General features: G+C 32.7%; 1 protein-coding gene across 1 annotated transcript in view; it reads right to left on the bottom strand.

Annotated features, from left to right (window-relative positions):
* Positions 1 to 22,984: 22,984 nt before the first annotated feature.
* LOC140437238 (ATP-dependent RNA helicase me31b-like) overlaps positions 22,985 to 27,417 on the bottom strand; it is a 33,616-nt gene continuing 29,183 nt past the window's right edge. Inside the window, exon 9 of the mRNA XM_072526640.1 lies at positions 22,985 to 27,156. Coding sequence (XP_072382741.1) covers positions 26,897 to 27,156 — 260 coding nt within the window. The 3' untranslated portion in view covers positions 22,985 to 26,896. The remainder of the gene's footprint in view (positions 27,157 to 27,417) is intronic.

Here is a 27,417-nt window from a genome sequence, read left to right on the forward strand (position 1 = left end):
AAAAAGTATGGAACAACCACATAAGCAGAATGGAGGAGACCTGTGTCGTCAAAATAGCAAGAGATAAGTCACCAATCGGCAGAAAAGGTATCTAAGAAAAGAAAAGAGTGACAACCTTCCATAGAGGTATTAATCCGCCAATGAACAAGCAGAATTGCTTATAAAAAGGAAGAAGAAGAAGACATAGTGTTGCCAATTATCAATATATGTTACTATTATAGTTCATAACCGGTAATTGCCTTATGGAATACTTACCTTCAAACGCTGTATGTTTTATGAACAATTTATTTTAACTATTCCAAAAGATCATATATCCGAATATACTTACGAAAATATATGAAAACAGGAGTATAATGTGTACTAGAAAAGCCATTCTTTGTTTACCGATCTTTTTTCAGAGACGTAAATGTAGACATTCTTGCTTCTTTTACACATTTCTCACAAGAATAGAAGACATTACAACATTTAATATATGTAAATGAAGACGTAATAAAAGAACTGAATATATACAGAGTGGCCCAAAAGTCTGGAAACGGCCAATTATCTCGTAAATTGCTAGTCATAATTGTACAAAATTTGAGGTACACCTGTTTTGGGATACGGAGATTCCATATTTGATATTTGCAATGTTGCCAGATTTGCCGTGTCTCTTATATTATTAGTAACTTTGGTTTTTTTAAAATCATCACCCTGTATATTCAATCATTATTGGAATCTCCTATTCAATACGAGTTCAACCAGATGTAAAACTTATGATTTTATGTAGTCTGGAAGGTCTTAAATACATAAAACAGAAGTCTGGCAACGCCTAATTGTATCAATAATGTTTTTAATACTAACTATTTTCAACTACATTAAAACAATAATTGATAGATTACAACATTTTTTAACATAATGGTTACTTTATCAAGTGTTCAAAATGTGCTCCATTTGTGAGTTGACAGTACCCTAATCGACGGTAGAATGCGTCTACCACATTTCTCAATGATTTTCTAGAAATTATTCGAGATTCATCGATAATTCGTTGCCTTAGCTCTGCAAGACGTGCTGGTTTAGTTTTGTAAACTGAATTTTTCAAGTATCCCCAATAAAATAATCTTTAGGATTGAAATCAGGTGAACGTGGAGGCCATTCAATTCTACCTCGTCTACCAATCCGTCGTCCGGGAAATATCTCATCTAAATAACGCCGAACATTTACAATAAAATGAGCCGGAGCTCCATCTTGCTGAAACCATATCTGATTAAAATTGGCCCCAAACAAGTTTCTCAGTGTAGGTACAATTTCATTTCTAAGTAACATTTCGTAACTATCTGACGTTAAATTTCCTTCGATAAAAAATGGCCCAATTTACTGATACCTACTAGACCTGACCATACATTTAATTTTTGTGATCTTTGAGTATGGTTTTCACGCTTCCAGTGTGGATTCACGTCACTCCAGTACTTTAAATTGTGTTGATTTACACTTCCTCACACTGTAAAGGTTTCTTCATCGGAAAAACATATTTTGTTAACGAAATTTTCATCATTTTCAATTTTATCCATCATTACCTCAGTAAACTCTAATCTACAATCGAAGTCATCTTCACTTAATTCTTGCAATAAGTTAATTTTGTATGGTTTAAATTTATTCTTAGGAAATACACGTAAGACTGAAGAACGACCTACATCATGTACTTGTGCAACCCTGCGTGTGGATCTATGTGGATCTTCAACAAAACTTTGCATTATATCTAAAGTTTTGTTGTCATTCATAACTCTTTTCGGTCTACCTGATCGGTATTTATCTTTCACTTCTCCAGATTCCTCAAATCGCTTTACAGTTTTTTGTACCGTCGCCTTATGAATAGGAGAACGGTTTGGGAAAGTATCATTGAACAAGTTGGCTACTTCACAATAAGATCTTTTTCTGTCACCGTACCCTCACATCATTAGAATAGTAATTCGTTATTTTTCGTTAAGAGCCATTTTAGAGAAGCAATTTATCTTGCAGAACTTTTCGAAACACAACTACTGTCAGTTTTAGTTATTAATGTAAATGGTGAACAAATATCAAAATCACAGCATCCTACATTTAAATAATAAAATTTATTAAAATCTACATATTTTGCAATGTTTTATGTATTTAGGGCCTTCCAGACCACATAAAGTCATAAGTGTTACATATGTTTGAACTCGTATTGAATAAGAGATTCCAATAATGACTGAATATACAGAGTGATGAATTTGAAAAACCAAAGTTACTAATAATATAAGAGAAACGGCAAATCTGGCAACATCGCAAATATCAAATATGGAATCTCCGTATCCCAAAATAGGTGTACCTCAAATTTTGTTAAATTATGACCAGCAATTTATTATATAATTGGTCGTTTCCAGACTTTTCGGCCACTCTGTGTATTTAAGCCATAAAGTAAACTTGTATAAACTTTTTGTACTATTCTCTGCAAATCTTCAATATTCTCTGCTATTAAAACGGTGCCATCTGCAACCTTAAGTTACTAATAGAGATTCCGTTTACGATAGCGACTGCTGTTTCGTTGTCCAGTATTTCTTGCATAATAACTTCCGAGTACAATTTAAATACAGTTTACACTCTCTATGAAGAGAGAACGCACCGTTGCTGTATTGAATATATATTGAACGCCAGATTGTCATGAGTTGGTCGTGCCTTACTGTGTCAAACGCCTTTTCATAATTTATAAAGCAGGTATACACATTATTTATTCACATCCAAACAGCGTTGCGTTAATACGTTTAAACAGAATAAAGCCTCCCTAGTTCTCACTAGGCTGTTACTTATGCTAGGATCTAATTTTTTGTATCAGAATCTTCATATATACAGCTTGCGGCATTAGTGTGAGGAAGTCCAATTACTCATTTGTCGTAAAAGATACGAAAAAAAATTATTTAGGTAAAAGATGGAACACAGATAGGACCATAGTCTAAAACTATTGTCAAACATAGACGGGGTAGAACAAAGTTATATTTTTTTATGGAACACCCTGTATATTTTTACATTTTTGGACTCTTCTCGATGCTCTCGTTTTTTGAATATAAAGTTTAGCAGTGTTTTAAGAGGTCATTTAAAAGATAATTACGTTTTTTTTATTAATTGCGTAAGAAAATTAACACCCTGTAGAATTGTAAAGATTTGATATCAAAAAATATATGTATGTTCAAAAGATTTTTAATATAGTCTATTGATTGAACATCAATGTGATTGAACAAAAGTTATTGTAAATGGAGAAAACGAATTAAATGTAATCCTTAATATCACTGAGAATCCGCATATTAGTACAAGAGAATCTGCACAAGCTTTTGAAATTAGTGATCATAGTATAGAAACATTTTTAAAAAAGAATAAGATTTATTCATATCATGCACAGTTCACAGTTGCACCGAGAGCTTAATCAGGATAACGATAATAAAAGAGTAGAATTTGGTCGGTGGGCGCAGGAACAAATTTAGAATAATGCATATTTCTTGAAATACGTTTTATTTGGTGATGAAGCTACTTTCCAAAAGAATGGTATTGTTACGAACATGCATTCGGCGTGGCCTGTGTAAAGGTTGCATCTCGAAAACGATTAGAACTTTCCGGCGATGTCTCGAGCGCGAGAGGGAGATCAACCCAAATATGCGAATTAGAGGTGGGCTATCCCGAGTGTTCTAGTACATAGTGACTTTTATATATTATATCTTATATTATACCTATTTATATAGGTTAATATCGATAATTTCTCACCTCTACTACTTTCATCTCTTTTTATTTCACAACGTATTATGTTTTCTATCTTTTGCGTTATTTTGCCGGTTCTCAAGGCACTCATCCCTGTATAAGCGTATTTTCTAGAAGTAGTTAGTTGATAAGAGATAATCGTGCTGTAAACTTATAAATAAATATATTTATATAAATTCGAACCGCTCGTTTTATTGAAACACGCTACAGTATTGTAAACAGACATAATTTCCACTATTAGTGTTCAATCACAAATTAATCCCTTAATTTGTAATCTCACATTATTCTTAACTTCTTAACCTTTTATAGTTTCACCGTGTATAATTGAAACATTGTGAAACATATCGAGTAATATTTTAATATTTAAAGTTCATTCAACCTGCAAACCTGCTCTTAATAAATTGCCAAATAATATATTTTCTAATTGAACTTCTTAAGTGTTGCAATAACGGCCTAGATTTAATTGTATTGTAAGCTCATAGTTCAAAGTGTGTTAGTATGATAGAAGCATTAACCTCTGTCCTAAGGTATACATTATTTGTGAAATTATAAATTGGGAATTTGAGCTCATTTGAGCGCAGTCTATTATAGAAAGTTACCTAACCAACAACTAGAGTGTAATTATCAGTAGCTGTCAATAAAACTATAATTTTTACTTCACACTTCAACCATTTATTTACAATCGTCGATCGAGAAGAATCAGTCAAAGGGGCATTAAAAAACAATTCGATTCTGATATTTACATCGAATTATCCAATTAGATACTAAACTTATATTTACAATAAAATTTTCACCCATAGTCAAACAACATGATCATTACATGTTTGGGCTGAAAATACTGGAAATTATGTCGTAGGATCCTTCTTTTTGCCGAAATTTTTTTAAGTAGTACCGTTAAACATAAATGGATAATGTGGATATATACTCGTTTTCATCGTTCTTGGCGTGTGCCTGAAATAAGCTACTACGGAATTTTTAATATTCGTCTCTCTCTGATACACAGATGCGTAATTCAATTGTGCCAGTCACGTTCGTCATGGTAAAGTGCGATGAGAAGGGAATGAAGAGACCACTCACATCTCCCAGTATTGTAGCAATAACACCGATGCGTTTGGCCGATACGGTGTCGGTGATAAGTTCGGCCTCTTTACGAATACAGATAGCTGGCAGTGACGTGTTTTTTTTTTAACATGTTACCCTGTTTTTATAAGTAAACAGTTTTTAATTAATTAATAGTTTGAGCTCTTACTGTGTGGAATTCCATTACATAAAATAATACTCTCGACACCTTAAAAATTCCAGTTTTTTTATAAACTAACTCTCTCTCTCTTCCGATACCCATTGCAATAATGACTTGGCATTGTTCTTGAATGAGCTGGCTAATAGGTTTATAATTGTAGCAATTACCATTGATATTTTATGTTGTTTTAGTCGATTTTAGTCAGTCATTGTTGGAATTTGTTCCGAACAGTTTTACTTATTATTTTTTGTTGTGAATAACTAATTGTTCTATTTAATAAAAAAAAATGCGGGGAAAAACGATAACAGGAGAAATGCGACAATGTGTAGTTCATTTATTGAAGTATTTTAAAAAAGAAAAAAAAACAACGGACCTTTGCTTTCGTTATCATCGGTACATGAACGAGTAGCGGACGCTTTGAAAATCAGTCTTCGCACAGTGACAAGAATAAAAAGTGAATACAAGACAGGGGCAGCTCTTACTACACCAGGAGAGTCACGTAATGTACAAAAAAAAAGACTAATGATGTCAGCGATACTATAAAAAGAGAGATTAGAAATGTACTGTATGGCATGAAAGCAAAAGGAGAGCACGTTACAATTAAAGTTCTAAATACACAATTAAGAAACAAGCATCTCTATGACGGTTCTGATACAAGTTTGTGGCGTCTTATGAAAAATTGTGGGTTTTCATACAAACTAGAAAATAGTAGACGAGTGCTATGTGAGAAACCATGTATTGTCTCCAAACGACTGTATTTTTTGAGGCATTATATGAGAAATTTTTTAAGTCCAAGCCCACTTCAGTTCGTTTTTTAGATGAAACATGGATATTCCTAAAAGGGGCATATAAACGTACTTGGCAAGATGACTGCGTGAAAAGCATCAGAAAAGGACACGAAAATACAGGTAAACGCTTTGTTGTTTTACATGCCGGAAGTAGGCAAGGATTTGTTAAAGATGCTGGATTACTGTTTTCTACGAAATCGAAGAGTGCAGACTATCACGATTCTATGGATAAAGAGTCTTTTAAAAAGTGGGTCTCCGAAAAGCTGATACCAATGTTGGAGGAACCATCTCTAATTATTATGGATAATGCCTCATACCATAGCTCTTTAATAGAAAAGTTACCGAATGCCAGTTGGAAAAAATCGGATTTACAAAAATGGTTACGAGCGAAAAAAATAATTTTTGACGACGATTCGGGCAAGATAGAGCTATTGAGTCTTTGTCGCCAGAATAAACCACAAAATACCAGGTACGTTATAGACGAGCTACTCCAATAACATGGGCATCAGGTTTTGAGATTGCCTCCATATCACTGTCAATATAATCCGATTGAGTTCGTCTGGGGCAAATGTCAAAGGATTTTTAAATTTCGCACTAAAGAAAAACCAGTTGATAATAATTACTCATTTCTTTTTACATCGAGAAGCTCTGGTAGTAAAAACTACGGATGGAAGCCAACTGGGTGAAGTTATTCGTACTGTTGTTTCTATGATCAACTATATCAAAACTCGTCCGGTGAAATCAAGGGTGTTTGAGAAACTTTGTAAAGACATGAGCGCAGATCATAAAGTCTTGTTATTTCATAGTAAAATTCGTTGGCTTTCGAAAGAAAAAATACTAAACAGAGTTTTAGAACTTAAAGACGAACTACTCGAATTTTTTAAAACAGAAGATGGCCAAAGTGGTTTTTGTAAAAATCTTAAAAACTTTCTTTGGTGCGCTAAGTTGGCTTACCTTTCTGACATTTTTAATAAGCTAAATTATTTGAATGTAACTATGCAAGGATGAAAGGAAACAATAATATCATCAACTGATAAAATAAGTGCGTTCTCCAAAAAACTTAGATTCTGGAACTCGGTTATAGAAAAAAACGATTTGACTGCTTTTCCCGAAACCTCTATAACTTTAATTAAGTTGAAATCTGAAGAACAGACTCTACTAAAGGAGAGCATGAAAGAGCACTTATGTAAGTTGCAAGAAGGGATAACTAAATACTTTCCCTCTGTCTTGAGTGCTAACTGTGAATGGTTGATTGCATTTGACGAGAACAACGTAAGCAAGGCAGAATTAACCTGTTCTGAAAAGGAACAACTTATTGAAGTGTATTCTGAAACAGTTTTAAAATCAAAATTTAGAGAAGTAGCTCCGGTTGTTTTTTGGATTTCAGTTAAGAATGAATACCCCGAATTAGCAAAGAAAGCAGTACCCCCGTAATGCCGTTTTCGACCTCGTACATATGTGAATCTGCATTTTCTGCGATGAAAAATATAAAATCTAGCTACCGGTCTCGACTACTTGATGTGGACAGCGAGATGAGAGTGTGTCTGTGTACAATTCGTCCTCGGTTAGATATACTTTGCAAAAGTCATCAGGGTCAAATTTCACACTATTTTATGTATTCTTTCTGTTTTGTTTTTTGCTTGTTATGTTCTTACTAAATAAAAAATAATATGTTTAATATATTCATCTGTACTTACCTACCACTAACAAAAATTTGTACATATAAGGGTGTCGCGAATCTGTAAGGAGTACGTTAGTGCGTCGCTGAGTAAAAAAGGTTGAGAACCGCTGGTCTAGATTATGTATGTTTTCACGGCCAAACCTGATCAAATTTCACCTAACTTTTGTTGCAATTAATGTTTGGCACAAAAAATCACAAATAATTCACAAAGTAAAGCAATTAGGTACAGGAAATGCTTAATAAATAATAAAGTAGCATAAAATAACATTTCATTAAAATACTAAAATACAGGGTGTTCCATTTAAGAAAACTCAGAAAACACTCATTCCTAGTTTCGACCCACCCTGTATACTATAATTAAATATTTCGCTATTTTAATAATTTTAGACTATAGTAGACTATATTAATAAATATTTTGAACATAAATATATTTTTTTATATCAAATCTCTACAGTTCCACAGGGTATTAATTTTGCTACTCAATTAATAAAAAGAAATAATCACCTTGTATAACACTGCTAAACCTTATATTCAAAAAACGAGAACATAGAGAAGAGTGCAAAAATGTAAAAAAATATATAGAGTGTTCCATAAAAAAAGATAAGTTTGTTCTACCCCGCCAATGTGGCTCGGCCTGTATATTTGAAAATAGTTTTAGAGTATGGTCATATCTGTGATATTTGAAAATAGTTTTAGAGTATGGTCATAGCTGTGTTTCAACCTTTACTTTAATAATTTTTTTCCTATCTCTTAAAAAAAATGGGTAATTGGATTTCATCGCCCTAATGCCGCACCCTGTATGTTAAACGAGTCGTGTATTTCTTGTAAATTTTTTATTTCACAGCATTTCTCATTTAGCCAATTTTCCTTTGCTGCTCTTATTTTCTTTTGTATTTTTCTGTATATCTTGTTTTGTCTACAGTTTTAATAATCCATTTCTTCATCATTAACTTTAGCATTTCATCGGTAACCCAGTCTTTTTTTTTTCTGACACTTTTTATTGAGTTCATCTTTACTTATTTGTAATATAGTGTCTTCTAAGATCTTCCAATGAATTCTGACCTTTTTATTATCAGTTGTAGCTGGCAGTAGTTCTTATTTATCCGTTTTTCAACGTTCAATTTCATTTCTGTGTTTCTTAGTGTAGAGATCGATGTTTTTTATTTAAACATAAAACCACATCAACCCCGCAGAGCCATAAGTGGATATAACAAACATCTGTGAATCTGTAGGATCTTCTTTTTTCATGATTTGAGGACAATCAAGCAGGATATGTTTGACAGTTTGACGGTCAGTGGATTAGAGTAGCTGGAGCAGATAGGTAGTGGTTCTATAGGATAGGAATATAGGATAGGATAGGAAACTTTTTGTTGATGGTATATTTTTTCACCCATTTTTCACTAATTTATTACCACCCTAATCATTTTTCACCACCAAACCACCCTTAATGGGAGCGATTCTGCTGGTTTAAGGTTCAAGCTAGCAGAATTCAAAAAAATATATATTTTTGCCTATGGCATATTTTTTCACCCATTTTTATAAATTATAACTTATACTTACAACTAAAATAAAATGTGTTCTCTTAAGTTTTTACTAAACTTTGACCACCCTGATAATTTTCCACCCCTAAACCACTCTTGGGACGTCTGAGGTGGATAGAGCATGTAATGCGGATGGAACAAAATGACCCAGCTAGAAAAACGCTCCTTGATAGACCCATTGGTCAGAGAAGAAGAGGAAGACCTAGACCAAGGTTCCTTGATACCATCACAGTCATGAGAAATATGGTAATACGTGCTTGACGGAGGAAGGCGATGGATAGGGACGACTGGAGAGAAATTCTTGAGGAGGCTAAGACCCACGTAGGGTCGTAAAACCAGAATGATGATAAACCAATCTTATTTGGAAACGTTACTGCTAGCTTATTATCCGAGCCATCGGAATTAGAAAAAAAATTATTTTTGAAATGCCACAGTGTTCTGCTAGGATTTTACGAATTTATTACCACACTAGTAATTATTTACCCCTCAATTCACTCCTATCGGAAGTCAATAATTCTGTTATGTTAAAATGTAAGGAGAAAAAATATTTGTTAAAATTTCACCGTCCTGTACTTATAACTGAAATAAAAAAGTGCGCTGTTAAGTTGTTACTAAACTTTGACCATCCTAATTATTTTTCCCCCTAAATTAATCGTATTTAGTAAAGTTTTTGCTAGCTTAATATTCGAGCCAGCGAAATTTAAAAAAAAATTAAATACCACCGTGTTCTGCTAGGTTTTTACGAATTTATTACCACCCTAGTAATTTTTCACCCCTTAACTAACCCATTAATACCCTAATACCCTGTTAATTTTTACCTATATCCAACTGACAATAACTATAATATCGACATAAAATTAAATAATATAAATATATTTAAAATTTTGAAATGCAGCTAATATAAATCTATTTTACTACTCAAATAATCTAAACTAGCTGTTCTGTCCAACCTGCAATTTCCGTCTTATTTGAAAATTTTTAAAATATTTATCTGCTAAAATGTTTTCCAAGTATATATAAACTCTTTATGTTATACAACTAACCTAAACAGTATATTTAATACCCTTTTTATTTAAATAGTATTAAAATATTTAAAACCTAAACTATTTTCCAAATTGTCAGGTACCTAATAAATACAAATCTTTTAATCTTTCAAGAATAGGTGCGCAGGGTGTCTCGATCCGCCTTTAAAATTAGCTAATTAATGTAATGGACGTAATAAAATTATTGGAATTTGAATATTTCTTACCTGATAATTATTTTGTAAAATATAACAATTCCATTGTATTTACTAAAACTCAACTTGATTTCAGTTATTTTATATTCATAAAAGGGTACTCACGACGCCAATCCGAGTACTTAACTTTTTTAAAACAGATAAAATTTATAATTTTTGTAACAAAGTATTTTCACATTTTCAATATTTAAACTATTCTATATTTAAAATATTCAATATATTTAAACATTTAAAAAGTATATATTATTTAGCACAGAGTAACATTTCAGAATGCTTTTCAATTTATTTAGCCGAGAAAAAAATGACTAATCTGTTAAAAATATAGTAAAAATCTAAAGATATAGTAAATGTGTGGCTGATAAAATTGGTGTAGTTGGTTAACAATTAGTAAAAACGTGTAGTTGGTTAAACATTTACTAAAAACAGGTCAGTTTCTTATTTTGAATAAAGTACAGTATAATAATTACAAAAAAAATTCTACCTCTTTAATTTTAACCTACTAGAATTATTGACTCCTCACTAGGGTTAGTCTTGGGGTAAAAATTACTAAAGTGCTAATAAATTCGTAACAATCTAGCAGAACACTGTGGTATATCATATTTTTTTTTTTTAATTCTGCTAGCTTGAACCGTAAGCCAGCAGAATCGCTCCCCTTAAGGGTGGTTTGATAGTGAAAAAATATTAGGGTGGTAATAAATTAGTGAAAAATGGGTGAAAAAATATGCCATCAACAAAAAGTTTTTTTTTTAATTCTTATAGCTTGAACCTTAAGCCAGCAGAATCGCCCCCCTTAAAGTTGGTTTGGTGGTGAAAAATTATTAGGGCGGTAATAAATTAGTGAAAAATGGGTGAAAAAATATTACGTAGGTTAAATTGGATTCCGCTCATGTGTCCCCGCTAGCTTAAGCTTCCTTGTATAATAGGGTTGTTGGTATATATTTGTTTCAATTCCAGTAATGCATTTAATGAATCTGTTACGATAATGCACTGCATCGTTCTACTCTTTTTGCCTGTGAGTATACTGCAGTTTGTTGGTATCGATATGCTATAAGAATTTTCTTTACACTAGTAGGCAGCAGCGTGACCATTGAGAGTTTTAGAGGCATCGGTAAATATTTGCAAATGATACTGGTCTAGAATTTCCATGAATTAATGGGTGGCTTGTCCATGGGGATAGTTTGCATTTATATTTAGCGGTACATTGAGTTGATTCCTATAGAAAGTTGTGATCTTTTTTCTTTCTATGAGGGGTGTAGAGTTTTAGTCTCGATTTTAGTTCTAATGAGCGATTTATAAAGTATAATTAATATTTTGTGATCAGTACCCCAAATTTTGTTGGATAATATTTTGAGTACGTTTAATCTCTTTTGGGAGGAAAGCTGTAGTTTATTTATGTGCGAATTCTAATTTAAAGTTCTCTCAAAAGTTAGACCTAGAAAGTTTATTTCTTTTGACTGTTCTAAAGGTTCTATATTGTCTAGTATCTTAGATGAGCTTGTACCATTTATTCTAACTTGAATTGAGCAATTTTTTATAAATGCAAGTATGTGACCTTGAATGTCAGTATCTTTCAATGATTGTAGAATAGGGTGCCTCCACGCTCTATCGTAGGCTTGGGTTATATCGAAAAATATTGCTATTAGTTTTTGGTTATTTGCAAAAGCTTCATTAATTGAAGTCTGTAATGCAACGTGATTATCTAATGTGGATCTATCTCTTCGAAAACCACTTTGGAAGCGGATAAGAAAATTATTATTTTCCAAGTACCATATAAGGCAGAGGTTTAAAAATTTTTCTAGGATCTTGCACATGCAACATGTAAGCGAGATAGGGTCGGTAAGAGGTAGGGTTGTCTTTTGGTTTGTTAGGATTAATAATGGGAATGATTATTGCTTGAGATCAGAGGTCTGGGAATTCATGTTTTAGGAAGCAGGTATTAAATAAATCTAACAGAATTAATTTGGCTCCGAATGCTAAGTTTTTTATGAAGACTGGTAGAATATCATCTGGTCCTGCTGATGTGCTTTTATATTTGAGAGAGAAAACTCTCACTCTTGAAGAGTTATGAGAGCATTTAAGGGGCTGCCAGAGTTGTTAATGGGGATTGTAGAAGCTTCTGTGTTTTTTTTTGTATGTTAGCGAGTCGTAAGAAATATTTTTGTCGCTAGAATTTTGTTGATAGACATCAGCTGAAGCTTCTGCGATTGTATTTTTGCAATTTATTATTAAGGTGTTTATATGTTTAAAAGAATTGGAGTCTTTAAGTTTACGAATTTTAGTCCAGATAATCTCGGAGGGTATTGAAGAATTGATAGATGATACGTACTCTTTCCAGGTATCTCTTTTGCTTTTCTTTATGAGATATCTTGCTGTAGCTGTGAGTTTTTTGAAATTAAGTAAATTTTCATTAGTATTGTGTTTTTTAAGTACATTAAAAGCATGATTGCTAGAAGATAGAGCATGTCTTCATTGTTCCACCAAGGTACTGGGGGTCTCTTGTAGAGCTTTGTTTTACCTGTACTTTTAAGAGCTGCTTCTATAATTATATTGTTTAAGGACGTAATATTAGAGTTTGTATCATCACTTAGATCAGGGATCCTCACTAGGATTTCTTTGAGAGTCTAATAGTTTGAATGAAATTTTCCTCAGGGCCGCAAGTACAAGTGGTGGTATGAAATAATTTTAAAACTATATGACTATAACATAATACATATTTATTACAAGTTACGTAAAAAGAATATAATTATAAATTATATGGACTGTTTTGCATGTAAAAAGTAGGAAAATGTCTTTTACTTGACTCCAGGAATGTCAAGTCCTGAATTTGTTAATTCTTTGAAGTCGACAGGTGAAATCTTTCACTGCTCTCTAGGATGGCACTAAGTTAGCAGGTTGGGGAGAAACTGAAATTCTTAAAATGTTTTCAACGTCCTCACTAGTTAGCCTAGATCTGTACTTGTTTTTTATGAACTTCAGCTTACTGAATGTAAATGCAAAAATACATAAAATTTTTTGAGCACAGTCAATTAAGTGAGGAAATTTGTCATTTTCAACTAGTGTTGCCCAAATGCAAGAACAAGACGAGACAGTCTTGGTCTTGGTCTTGGGCCAATACACCTGGTCTTGGTCTTGGTCTTGGTATTGCACTCCTGGTCTTGGTCTTGGTCTTGCAAGTCTTGCAGCTACCCATTAGCCTATTGCTATTTATTAAACGTTACTTTAGATTTTAGAACAACGTAACAGAGTAAGTACCTTTTAAGGTTGAATTAACATAGCCATAATAAAGACTAACCAAATTAATAAATGTCTAAACAACTGACACCGGGTGGATTTTGAAGCCACGATCTAAGCGATCCGTGCCTATGCTCTAACTAACTCAGCTATCTACCAGGCCCCACGGAAGTCAATCTGTTTCTTAATAAATGTTTGCATTTACTAAGCTTACATGTGCTAAAAAATGGTTAAAACAAAAAAAAACAAATTAATGACATAAGCATGCCTGTATTTTAAAGAGCATTATCTGCCTAGAAATACATGTATCAAGGACACAGATTTTTTAGGTGATAAGATAACAAACTATAATCCTATTATTAAAGAAAAATAAATGTTTTTACCAATCTTATCTCTACTTTTATATAAAAAACTAACATAAAAAAATAAAGAATAGTTAAAAAAAGCAATGGTAATCAAAAGAAGTTATTTTAAATTAAATACATTAATTTACCAAAATAAAGTAGCAGGTACATAATATAATGTAATTGGTAATAATGTAATAAGTATATTTTTTACATGTCTACTTTTTCTAGCGGTTATTAAAAAGCTTGTGATATCTCCACCGAATTTTGGTTTTTCAGGAAGAAATATTTGTAATTACTTTTTGTGAAAAGATATTAGATGCTTCCTTAAATCTGACGTGTTTCTGTTGATCATTCTCACTTTAACCTTTTTATGTACACATAATTTACAGAAAGCAATTTGGGATGCATGAATTATTTCAAAAAACTCATAAAATTTGCTTTTATGCCTTTTAGATCTATCACTCCAACGCCCACTACTCCGACTAGAACTATTTGAATCTTTGTCCCTCATGTCAAATTGTAAACTTGTCACTCCAGGAACAACAAGGATTAGATGGAAAACAATTATTACATTAGACTCAAAGGAAAGCTCAATTGGGAATGAAGTTAAGTGATGTCGAAAAAATAACTACTATGATACTACTAGTTACTTTATGTTCGTTACTATCCAATACCCTAAGTATCTAATAACAAACCGAGAATTATATATCGTTACTTCGTTATTTACTCCGCAATTACACAGTTAAAGGATGGCAAAGCGGCAGGTCCTGATAATATACAAGCAGAACTACTTAAACTAATGGACAACGAATCAATAGCAATAATTGCAAAGATATTTAACAACATATACAACTCTGGAGAAATACCAACAGAATGGCTAAAATCTGAGTTTATTGCACTTTCAAAAAAACCAGGAGCCAAAAAATGCGAAGATTACCGTACTATAAGCCTCATGAGTCATCTCCTAAAATTGTTCCTAAAGATAATTCATAAGAGAATCTACAAGCTGTGTGAAAGTCAAATTTCCCCCAACCAGTTCGGGTTCACAAATGCTCTTGATACTAGAGAGGCTTTGTTCTCAGTACAAGTCTTATACCAGGGATGCAGAGACGTCAACTGCGACGGATACGCATGTCTGGTTGATTACGAGAAAGCGTTTGATCGAGTGCAGCACGCCAAGATGATGCAAATACTAAAAGAAACAGGAATTAACAACCAAGATCTGAAAATAATTAGAAGTCTCTACTGGAATCAGACAGCAAATCTCAGAGTTGAAGGTGAACACACTGACTATGTGAAAATCATGCGTGGAGTGAGGCAAGGCTGTATTTTATCTCCTCTAATCTTCAATCTGTACTCTGAAAGAATATTTATCGAAGCTTTGCACGAAACTGAAAAAGATATTCTACTAAATGGTTGCCGGCTAAACAACATCAGATATGCAGATGACACCATAGTATTTGCGGACAACTTAGAAGACCTACAAGTTCTTATGAACAAAATCACGTATTACAGTCAACATTATGGACTCAATATAAACGTTAAGAAGACAAAGCTTATGATAATTAGCAAGACAATAATAACAGGTCAACTCTACGTCAACCAATCCCCTGTAGAAAGAGTGACGCATACAACTACCTCGGCACCATAATAAATGAAGAATGGACCAACAACCAGGAGATTAGAGCACGCATCGGACAAGTTAGATCCACCTTTAATCGGATGGGGGCCTTCTTCAAGAGTCACAACCTCTTTCTTGATACAAAAGTAAGAATGCTGCGATGCTACGTCTTCTCTGTCCTTTTTTATGGTGTTGAATCGTGGACCTTGAACGAAGATATGTGCAGAAAACTGGAAGCATTTGAGATGTGGCTATATCGGAGAATGCTTAAGATCCCGTGGACTGACCGAGTCACAAATGAGGAGGTCCTCAGAAGAATGAATAAGAATCGAGAAGTACTGACCACCATCAAATCTCGAAAGTTACAGTTCTTCGGACATATTATGCGAAATGAATCCAGATATACTCTCCTTCAAGCCATCCTGCAAGGAAAAATATTTGGAAAACGAGGTCCAGGGAGAAGAACATCTTGGTTAAAGAACCTCAGAATCTGGTTCAATACAACATCTGTGCAGCTTTTCCGCGCTGCTGCAGATAAGATAAAGATTGCCATGATGATCGCCAACATTCGTAATGGATAGGCACATCAAGAAGAAGAAACTTCGTTATTCTAAATAGAATACTTCGGTATTTTGTTTACACGGTAGGCGACATTATCTGTCTAATTTGTCTCATTGCGCTCTTTCAGCAAATTTTGTTTATCCGAATGATCTCATCGCACACTCAGCAGAAACAATTTATAGTCTTAGGCCGATAAGATTTGTTTATTTAGATTCCTCCTGACTAAATTATAATGGGAAAAATTTGAATTATTAAGTGGGTGTCCGTAACAATTATATTTTTTATTAGCAAGGGTGACATATTTTAAAAAATATCGATACGATATTACTGTCGGCGTCGCAATGCAAGAAGATTATTTTTATGATTAGGGGGCGGCTATTCTCAAAATATGGACAATTAGTTTCAGAGCGAAGAAGTTGTCTGCTGGAAAAGAATGTACAAAATATTTTATTTTTACATTGTAATTATGACCTCTGAGCACGTGTCAAATGTGTTTTTTTAATGAATATTTTGATTCGGTATGTATGTTTATGGTATTGTTTGTAATGCGCATAAGTCCAGTTTTTCAAAATACACTCAGCCCTAACTGCAATACGCAAGAGTCTCGAAGGCTTAGTCTTGTTCTTGCTTAAATCTTGCACGGTCAGTCTTGGTCTTGGTCCTACTAAAATTAGGCGGTCTTGGTTGCTCTTGCAAAAACGCAAGAACAATACCAAGACTGCAAGACCAAGACCGATTTTGGGCAACACTATTTTCAACTGCTTCCCAAAACTTATAGAGTGCTTTTTCCTTCTTTTTTTCTTCAAAAATACTTTTGAACTCTGTATCATTCTGAAGATCAATTAACTCATTTTTCAAATCACTAGTTTCGTATCAAAAAATAGAAAGATGAGCTACATTTGCTGTTGTTATTGTCCATGGATTTTTCACCAATCAAAATGGTTCTTGGAACTTCCTGAAGTCACTAAACCTCACAGACATTTCATCCTTTAGGTCTGCTAACAGCTTCAGTAGGTCAGAAATCTCTTGACTTTAATCTGGATTTTCATCAGAAAGTGCTTTAACGGAAGGAAAGCTGGAATAATCTTCATTTGACAATTCTTCAATATACATATTCAGCTTCTGCTCCAGTGAAAACACAATACTCATCATTTTCGTTACAATGTTATTGTAATCTCCTTGCAATTTGGTCAATGTTTCATCCATAATGCTCATTGTATCAGTGAGAAACGCTATTTTAAGCCACCAACTAAAATTATGAATATCAGGAAACTCTTTATTCTTTGTAGTCAAAAACAGAGTAATCTCATGTCGAATGCTGAAGAAACGTTCCAAAACTTTACCCTTACTCAGCCATCTCACTTCTGTGTGGTAAAGAATGTCCCCATATTGCGACATAAGTTCTTTCAAAAATTCTTGAAACTCTCTGTTGTTTAGTTCATTTGATCTTATGACATTCACAATCTTTACAAGTGTTTTCATAACACAGCTGAAATTTTCACCAAATTCACCAAATGACTATTGTCATATATGTTTATTGGAAATACTCGACATCATTAGCACGTGCAAATCCTACCCTGTCGCCTAATTTCCTATGAAAATGGTAAATGTTTTTAGGGTCCATTTATTTTTTCGGGCATGCGTATTTACGAGGTCCACAAGGTTTTGAAACATCTTTACTGGCCGGCCAGTGCCACTGTGGTGGGGGTAAAGATGACTAATGCGAAATGCGGTACAATGCATGGCGCCGCTCTACACTACTGTAATCTGATTAAATACATAAATAGAAACATATTATAACTCGCAAATTTTGTTTTACTGCCTAGCAGTCTGTGGGCCGCGAAAAATCGCTCAGAGGGCCGCATGCGGCCCACGGGCTGCGTAGTGAGTATGGCTGACTGAGATGATAGTTTTCAATTTTCTTTTCAATGTTGACTTGTTAAGACGGCCAGTTTGCAGTCCTTCATTTCCAGGATTAAGAGATTGGAAAATCAGGAGATTGAATTTCATTTGATGATATGCAGATAGGAAAGTGATCACTGTCATATAACAATTTTAAAGTGTTCCACGTGAGAAACGTTGATAAGGATTGACTACATAATGATAAATCTATGGCGGAAAAAGAGCAGTTATAGGAGTTAAATCTGGTAGATTCCCCTGTATTAAGTAATAGAGATCAGAAGAGTCAATAAGATGTTTCATTAGATTACCGTGTTTGTCTGTTTTAGAGCTTCCCCATACACAATGATGACGGTTCATATCCCCTAAATATTATTTTTGGGTGTGGAATTTAATCTAGGTTATTTTGTTCTTGTGTGTAATAGGTAATAGGTACTCACTGCTACAGCCTCGAGATTAGCACTTAATGCAATTTGCTTAGCTTCTAGGTCTGTACTTACGGAGATAGCTACTCCGCCACTGGCCTGTTGTGCTATTCTGTTTTTTGGAAAACATTGATAATTTCAAGATTTATATTAACTTGTTTAAAGTGAGTTTCTTGAAGACATAAGATCTTTGGGCAAAATTAGTTTATTAAAAGTTTTACTGTTCTAAATGGGTATAAAATCCATTAAGATTCCACTGTAAAATAAAGGAATTGGACTATTAGAATTCTGCCTGAGATAATTGTTCATCTGTCTCTTCTGTGAAAGAGATATTATTGGGGTATATATAGTTTCTTTTTTAATCTAGTGATATTATTTTTTTATTTTGAATTTTGTGGGTATAAGCGTGAACAAAATTAAGGATCTCAATTAGCTCGGCAGTTTCTTTAGAGTAATCTTTTGAAATTATTTCAGGATGTTTGGCATATATTGTGTTTTCTAGAAAGTCACATATTTCATTATAGTTTAGGATAAACGGTGGTCATTTGATTTCTATTTTGTCTTTAATTGCCTTAAGAGAAAGTAAAAGTTCTTCACGGGAATTTCTGGTTGACTTTTTTTGGTTTGTTTACTACAGAAGTAAATATCTGAGAATCGGTCTGTGGGGTATTTTCGTTAATGTCTGGAGAAGATGATATGAACCTTTTTAGTTGATTAGGGATGGTTGTAATAATTGGATTTGGTGTTATTTGTACTAGAGTAGGATTTCCGATGTTGAGGTTGGTGAAGATGGGGTTTGTAAGGAAAATCTTTCACTTCTATTACTTATGGATCCTGTCAGGTTATCGTCAGTTGCCATAATTTGTTCTGTTTGGTTAGTAGAGGATGTTATTGTAATTAATGTGTTTTAGAAAATTTTTGGGTGTGCACTAGTAGTGGATGGATTAGCATTGTCAGAACTTTGTTGTTCTGTTTAGGTATTAGATGCATTTACTGTAGGTAATGTTTTGCGAATTTTCCGAGTGTACATTAGAAGTAGTGAGGTTTGCTTGGTTAGAGCATTCAGCTTCCTGATGACCAACAGGCTTGCATTTTGTACAGTTAAATCCTTCTATAGAAAGGTATAAACGATAATTGGTATTATCATAAGAGATAATGAAAGAATCAGGAATAGACATAATTTCCAAAGGTGTAATAAATATTTTCCTTCTAAAACTCAAGTCATGGTTGTATTCGCTTTTAGGCATACCTACTCTTAGAAAAGTCATTTTTGAGACGGAGTTTATACCCATCTGATGTAGTTCTTGTTCAATTAACTTGTTTGAGCTGGAGAGATGTCTTCTTATTTCTACCTAAGTTTCTTTTATATTAACATATTTGTGGGAATGTAGCAGTAAACCAACTGTATTTTTAGATGAAAGCTATATACATATTCTATTGTTGGCAATTCTGGAAGCGAAGGATACGTTTTGTGGACCAATTAGTGAACCGACGGCTATGCTATAGTCATGAACTTTAGTTCCTTCTATACTGGAAAGCACTATAGCTTATACTTTTTTTGGATCTTTGAATGTGTTGACAACACTGGAATATGAGACGTGAGATGAAGTGTGAGTAATATTCATAATGTTATTCGAAGTCATGGTTGATTAATTTTCAGTCCGGCCCTGTCACCGGTTCGAAAACCGGCGTAAATCTTGACCCAAAACTAGTTTTGTTTCTATTTCTTCGGTACTTTATAGGTTATATTATTATTGACACGTTACGTTTACTAGGTTGACTTCAGAGTACATACCGCCCATGTACTATGGTTGACTTGGACGTAGCACTATAACTACACTCACTCAAAAATGTTTTGCATATTATCTGTAACGCCACTGAACGTTTCTCATTTGAAATTTTTTGCACTGAGTTTTTTTTGTCTACTAAAATAATGTATTTTATTGCTTGATTTTTGTTTCTTAATCGTCGCAAAGATTCTCAGTATTCATATTGGGTTAATCAGTTTTCGAAAACCGATATATGTAAAAATTGGTTTGCGTTTTATTCACTTTGTAGTGAACAATATGAATAGACAAGTGATATCTGAGTTCAACAGAGCTAGAATCGTTACTTTTATTGAGGAAGACCACACACAAGTCAACGTTGCTGTCCGGGTTGGAGTTAATCAGAGTGATGGATCTCGGATTGTGAAAAAATATCGAGAGACTAATTCTGTTAGCGATCGTCCAAAAAGCGGAAGAGTCAGAATTACTACCAATGTCCAAGAACGCTTTTTAACGTTAACTGCCCGGAAAAAACCCTCTATGACTGCCCCAGCTATTAGAAGAGAGCTCCAGCAAGCTCATAATATTGTAATTTGCGATCAGACTATTAGAAACAGGTTACATTCGGCGAATTTATTTACAAGAAGACCATTGTTTGTACCAAAGCTTAGGTTAGAGCAGAAAAGGACTCGACTAGAATGGGCCAATGAACATTTACAATGGCATGACAACACATGGGGAAATGTGTTATTTTCTGATGAAACCAAAATTAGCCTTTTGTCGGATAATCGCCCAGGAAGGGCGATTATTGGAGGACGGGCGATGGAGGAAACCAAATCGACGAGATAGACTTGACCAAGTTGTCCAAAGAGTCTCATTTCAAGGGGCTCCATAATGTTTTGGGGCGGCATCATGCTAAACAATAAAACTCCTTTAATTCCTATTGTTGGTAACATGAATGGACAAATTTATATTGATACCATTCTTAGGCCTGTTGTACGCTTGTGGAGAGGAGCTGTTGGTCCAGAATTTATTTTTATGGACGACAATGCGCCTCCCTATCGTACGAGACATGTGGCAGATTTTTTCGAGACAGAAGAGATCGTCAGATTACAATGGCCACCTTACTCACCTGACCTCAATCCCATTGAGCACGGATGGGATATGCTCAAAAGAAAAATTCAGTCCCGGCAGCTACCCCCAAGGACACTACAAGACCTTAGACTAGCGGCGATTGAAGAATGGGGCACCATGGACCAGAACTACATTAATACACTTATAAGAAGCATGGGACATCGCATTCAATCTTGCATTGATGCAAGAAGTGGAAATATGGCTTATTAAGTATTAGTTCCTATATCTGTACAAAATAAAAAAAAATGTATTTATAATACATATTGTAAATAATGATAATAAATTGTTAATCCTTTAAATTTTTTTTTGTTGTTTTTTTCAAAACATACAATTTTATATATATAATAAAGTATTTTGTTAAAAAAAATAGATTTCACCAGATTTGGTGGATAATTTTGAAAATATTACATTATGCAAAACATTTTTGAGTGTGTGTATGTGTAGAAAATAACAAAAATAATTTTTATGTGGTTTTATCATTTAAAAACTGATATATTTCAGAACGGTTTGCAACGTGATTTATCTTATCACAGTCCAGAGAGATCGATGTTGTGTCTATTTTTTCTGTTTAGATTTAACCTGAATTCAGCAACAATTGGATTGTGATCGGACGTCACGTCCAAACCTAGATACGTCTTTGTGAATTTGATAAGAGTTTCTTACGATTTTAGCCTCTGTATCCTGAGGCGACAGATAGGTATATAATCTTCTGGGTGGAAGCTTGTATAACGTGTTTTGTTTTTTCCATTTCTTTTTCTTGGGACAAATTCGACCAACCTTCCTCATTTCGCTCGCCAACTCCATGTTCTCCAATAAAATCTTCGCATTTCCCTTTGTATTCTTTGGCATCGAGACCGGCCATTATGTGTTTCATGTTTTTTTGCATATTTTATTACTTGTTTGATATGACCGCAAAATTCTTTTCTTCACAGACTTGTCTACATTCATTTTAACATTTGAGGCACAAGTTGTAACATCATTACTCTTTCTGATAGAGGAATAAAGACAGTGATTGATGTATTGGTAATTTTATCCACAAAAATTTCGACTCCGTTTGAATGGGTGATTGTCGCTTCCAGAAAAGTAGCCATTGCTTGTGAGCATTTACAATAATTACCCACCCATTGAGTCGTGTAACTCCCCTGTAATTGAGATCTACTCTCTATTCTTCAGGCATTGTAGTCTCAGATATCGTAGAGCAATTTATGAAGAGCCTTAACCAAACCTTGATTATTTTATCACTGCTATCAGTAAATCTTCTCCAGGGGCTTCACCATTTCTTAATTTCAAGATTGCTTCCTCCAAGCATGGCTGCTCAATCTGCGGTTCTACAATCGCCGGCTGTAACCTGCTCTGCTGCTTGCTACTCTACGTTCAGTAGCTCCTCGAAATACTGTCTACATCATTGCATCTCGCTAAACATTTTTTCTCTATACGTTCATTACATTAATCATCAAACCATTACGCATTAATATCTTTTTGTATTCCTATTTATTCCTTTTTATATATTCCTATATCGTCTTTGTTTTCTTTCAATTTTCATGAGAAATGGAACTAATTAATTAATTAATGGAAGTTTTAGCTTATCTACATTCCATATTTACCCCAGACAGCATCTCCTGGAAAAGTACTCACGCCATATAGTGATTTGAATCACAGTTTGTTCCCCTTAAAGTTCGCACGTTCATCACAGATTAATCTGCGTCGATATTTCTCAATTTAGCAATATACGTCTTCACGGCAGAACGCAGAAGAAAAAAATAAAACAATTTTGCAGGGAATGCTCGATTTATTTCTTACAAATTTAAAATAATTTAGAGCAGAAAATAGAACCTAAGCCAAGAACACAATGATAACAGTTTCCCAAAACAGCTTTACCAATTAATCCATCATAACTCACACAAAATTAAGTATATATTTGAAAGGGCAATCTCGTAAGTACAATCTGGTGAACTTTATTTGATGATTTGGAGATGTTAAAATTATTACTGGACATTATGTCTTCATAAGTTGCTCAGATCAATAATTATAGATATTAAAAATATAATTAGCGTAAATATTGTTTGTTCATTTTCGACTATTTGAATTTAACCAGTTGCAAATTATTTAATTTTAGTTGTATTGTATTAGAAACAAATTGTGTTGGTAAATTTAAATCTTACAACAGAAAAGTGCATGAGATTGATGCTAGCTAAAGGATGATTCGGTCGGAGTTGTAGATGGTGTATTCAATAAAAATTTATTAAAAAATGAGATTATATGCGGGCAAAACAAACTTGAAACCTCAGCTTGACAGTGAAATATTCTGCAGCTTTAGTTGTTTACTTCATATTTACAGGTTTTTACTATTATATCACAATTTACATATTTTGCTTTCTCGCCAAGGATTGACGGTTAGCGCTGCCAGCAGGAGCTACCTTTTTCGGTTTAGTTCCTCGTCCGTTTTTTTTTTGACAAAAAAAGACACTAACTTAAAAGATCCAAAGGATCTTTTGGTATATTCCGAATAATTAAGAAGCTATGATTTTAATTGTTTGAATGAACGCTTTTTTGTTAAAACCATGATATACTTCTTTTTAGCTCGAGAGTAAGGCAACTAGTGCAGTAAGACTATATCTTAGGTACAAGGCAAGATGACTAGACAGAACAGAAACGCTGTCTCAAAAACAGTGAGAAAATAATGTTTATTAAAATTACGATAATTATGACTGATACAGTCGTAAATTGAATAATCAGTAAAGATCGGCAACGGCGAAGAATATGATTATGATTTAATAATGAGAATTTTAGAAAATAACTCCTTAAATCATTAATGTCTTTTAAAATTATGAATTCCTCCTTTTTTAATTCTTGGTAAACATGGGATAAAACCGTTACTAAAACTTAACGCCCATGAGCTTAATTCAGTCTGCTTTTGTATGTATTGAGTAAATTTTAAAATGTTGTCTTAAGATAATATATTGTACTAATAATTATTATGATATAAATTTTAGACAGTAGTGCATCTTCTATTTTTATTAGGAATAAGCCACAATTTAAGTTCAAAATAAGTTTATTTTTGACGTTTCAATTTCTACTTCGGAAATCCTTCTCAAAATATAAAACATTAATACAGTATACAAACTTTGTCTTGTGTTACTCAGTGAAAAATTCTTCTAATAATTTAATTTTATCTGATTCATTCATATTCACAATTAAGACATAATATATTATACATTTTAAAGTAGACGACTTTAATGTAAGATAGTTCATTCGATTACATGAAATCAACTTTAACTTGAGAATATCCAGAAAAATCATAGCAGGTGATTCGTCTTTAAAAAAGCAACCACCACATGCAAGGATACAGTAAAATTATCATGTTAGTGATTCCATGTAAATAAATGCCTTACAATAAAGTCGTCCCAGGAACGCAACTCAGCAATATTGGCAATATCATTTTAAATTCGTCTACTTTAAAATGTATAATATATATCTGAATTGTCAATATGAATGAGTTAGATAAAATTAAATATTAAGAAAAATTTTTCACTAAATAACAAAAAACAAAATTTAATTTATTACTGTTTTGTATTTAGAGAACGATTTCCGAAGTGGGAATTGAAACGTCAAAAATAAACTTATTTTAAACTTAAATTGTGGCTTATTCCCAACAAAAATAATAATTGCATTAAGATGCCACAAGAAAATAGTGTATTGATCGACTATTTGTTGAAAATGTCTACCTAGTAAAGCTATTTTGGGAAAGTTATACTGTAGTGTGTATTCAATATCAAACTTTATAAGACATGTATAATTAAGTTAACCAATTATAAAAAGTTCCCTGCTTTTTGTATTTTTTTGTAACAAAATTATGTTGTTATACCAATGCAAAAATCGTTACCCAGTGTGTGAAATAAATAATAATGATAAATGAAAGTAATTTTCGCATTAGTGTAACAACTTTACATACATTTAACTTCCCCCCCATAATAAAAAAGAACAAGTTGAGATTGTCTAGAAAATAACAAGAACAATTGAAATGTTTTAATTTTGAAAGTCGAATTTATAACGTCCTCATAAATATCACAAAAAAAAATATTAAATATGTCTCGGATATTAAAAGTATTAAATTGAATGAAATCGTTTAAATTTTAGACATATTTAACAGTTGATCTTTTAATAATCACTAGGTAAGTAATAACCGAAAGATCTGACAGTTACTACACACAAAAATCTCCTGCAATTTATTTACGTATGAGCATACACTATCACAAAATCCCCCATAAACAATTGTCACTGTTATCACTTTTTTTGGAGTCTCTTCTCTCCCCACACTTTTGTATAGTCTTTCATTCATAAAAGAAAGTGAAAATCCACCGTCGATCACTATGATAATCGTAACATGATAGTACTGAAAAAACGGAGATTTTGTTGGACTAATTTTCTTCAGCATTATCATAAACAATTTTAAGTTAGTATTTTTCAAGAAATTAAAATAGAAAGTTTGAAACCACATGGGTAACTTTGCTGTTTCAAAATGACGATGGCATAATTGCTCATAACAAGTTATCATATATTAAATTTTAATTTAATATAAAATTTATTTAAAATTACTCTTCTGTCGAGTTTATAGAGCAAATGAAAAGTACGGATCTGTCATTTGAACAAAATATCACATATAATTTATTTTTAATTTGCAACATTAACACACACTTACACAGCACTAGACCGAAAATTAAAGATTAAGTTGTCAATAAATATAATGAAGTAAGAACTATTTCTTGTATTCCAATCGTTACTACAAATTGGCAGTTCTTAAAACAGAGATGTAAGTATACTAGTATTACTTACATTTTAAACATTTACAAATATTTAAGTTTGATCACAGACACAATAAATATTTAAGATAAAATAAGTAAATACGACAAAGATTCAAATAATTGTCGAATTTAAAAATTGTCTTTTTATCTTGATTTCTCTTTTAAAAATCTCCGGTGATATATTAATAATAAATTAAATATAATAAATTAATAAATAATTATATTACGTTATGTGTAAGTATGTTTTAATATTTTTATTTTAATTTGATTAAAAATAGTTTTAATACCAACAGGTAGGTCCTATAATTTGGATTATGAAGCAATTATTCATGTCACAGTCTATTTTCTAACTTCCTGGAAAAAATTAACCACATAATGATATAAACAACCTTTAAATATTACTACAAATCGACGTTTTAGCTGCTACACATAAGCAAATAGCTGGAATATTTATTTATTTAAATTTTAACCATTTTTATATATTATCTTCAGTCATTTTGGATAACCTTCATTTTTTCGACATGTTTAATGTTCATTGTAGCATTTTTTAAAACCTTTATATTGAATAATTTTTATTTTTACTTTACGTTTATATCACAATTGATATTATGCACCATCTAATAATTAGAAAATTTTATCATCAATTTAGAATCAATAAATTTGTTTATATGTAGCAGTAATTTATGATCGTTTTTGTAATAAATATCACAAATGAATTAAATTATCATATCATATTATCATTCTGTATAAACATTCGAACAAAAAATATCTTCTTTGAAAAAGAAATTAAAGTTACTTTTTCAGTTTTGCTTTTATGTCCTCTAAATATTTACACGATTTTGAGTCATCGAGTCACACTATTAATATTTGCCACACTTATTATTTTCCTGTTTCGATTTCTTCATCATCCACTTTTGGTACATATAGTTTAGGATCGATAACTTTAGGAATGGGTTTGATTTCAGTACCGAGTTCTTGTTCAATACGGTGAAGGGAGAACCTATCGTCGTAGGTGATCAAATTTATTGCAATACCCAGGTGACCAAATCTACCAGATCTACCTATACGATGTAGATACGTTTCGGCCATTTTCGGGAAATCAAAATTTATTACGACATTAACGGCTTGTACATCAATACCTTAAAAATAATAAAAAAAAACATTAAAAAATTGTATTCAAAATTATATAATATAGGTACTACAAATTTCATTTGAGACGTTCTTCAACAACCCAATTTTCCAAGTAAGAATTTAATATTAAAAAACACATTCCAAGCAATCAAAACCTCTTCTAATGAGCCATAAGAGATTTCCCCAAAAAATATTGTGTTTTCTCTTTATGTAGCATTTGATTTTTGTAGTCCTGGGAGAATAGCTTTACTAAGTCTATATTGTTATAC

The sequence above is a fragment of the Diabrotica undecimpunctata genome, chromosome 3 (genome assembly GCF_040954645.1).
Source record: "Diabrotica undecimpunctata isolate CICGRU chromosome 3, icDiaUnde3, whole genome shotgun sequence".
Lineage (NCBI taxonomy): Eukaryota > Metazoa > Arthropoda > Insecta > Coleoptera > Chrysomelidae > Diabrotica > Diabrotica undecimpunctata.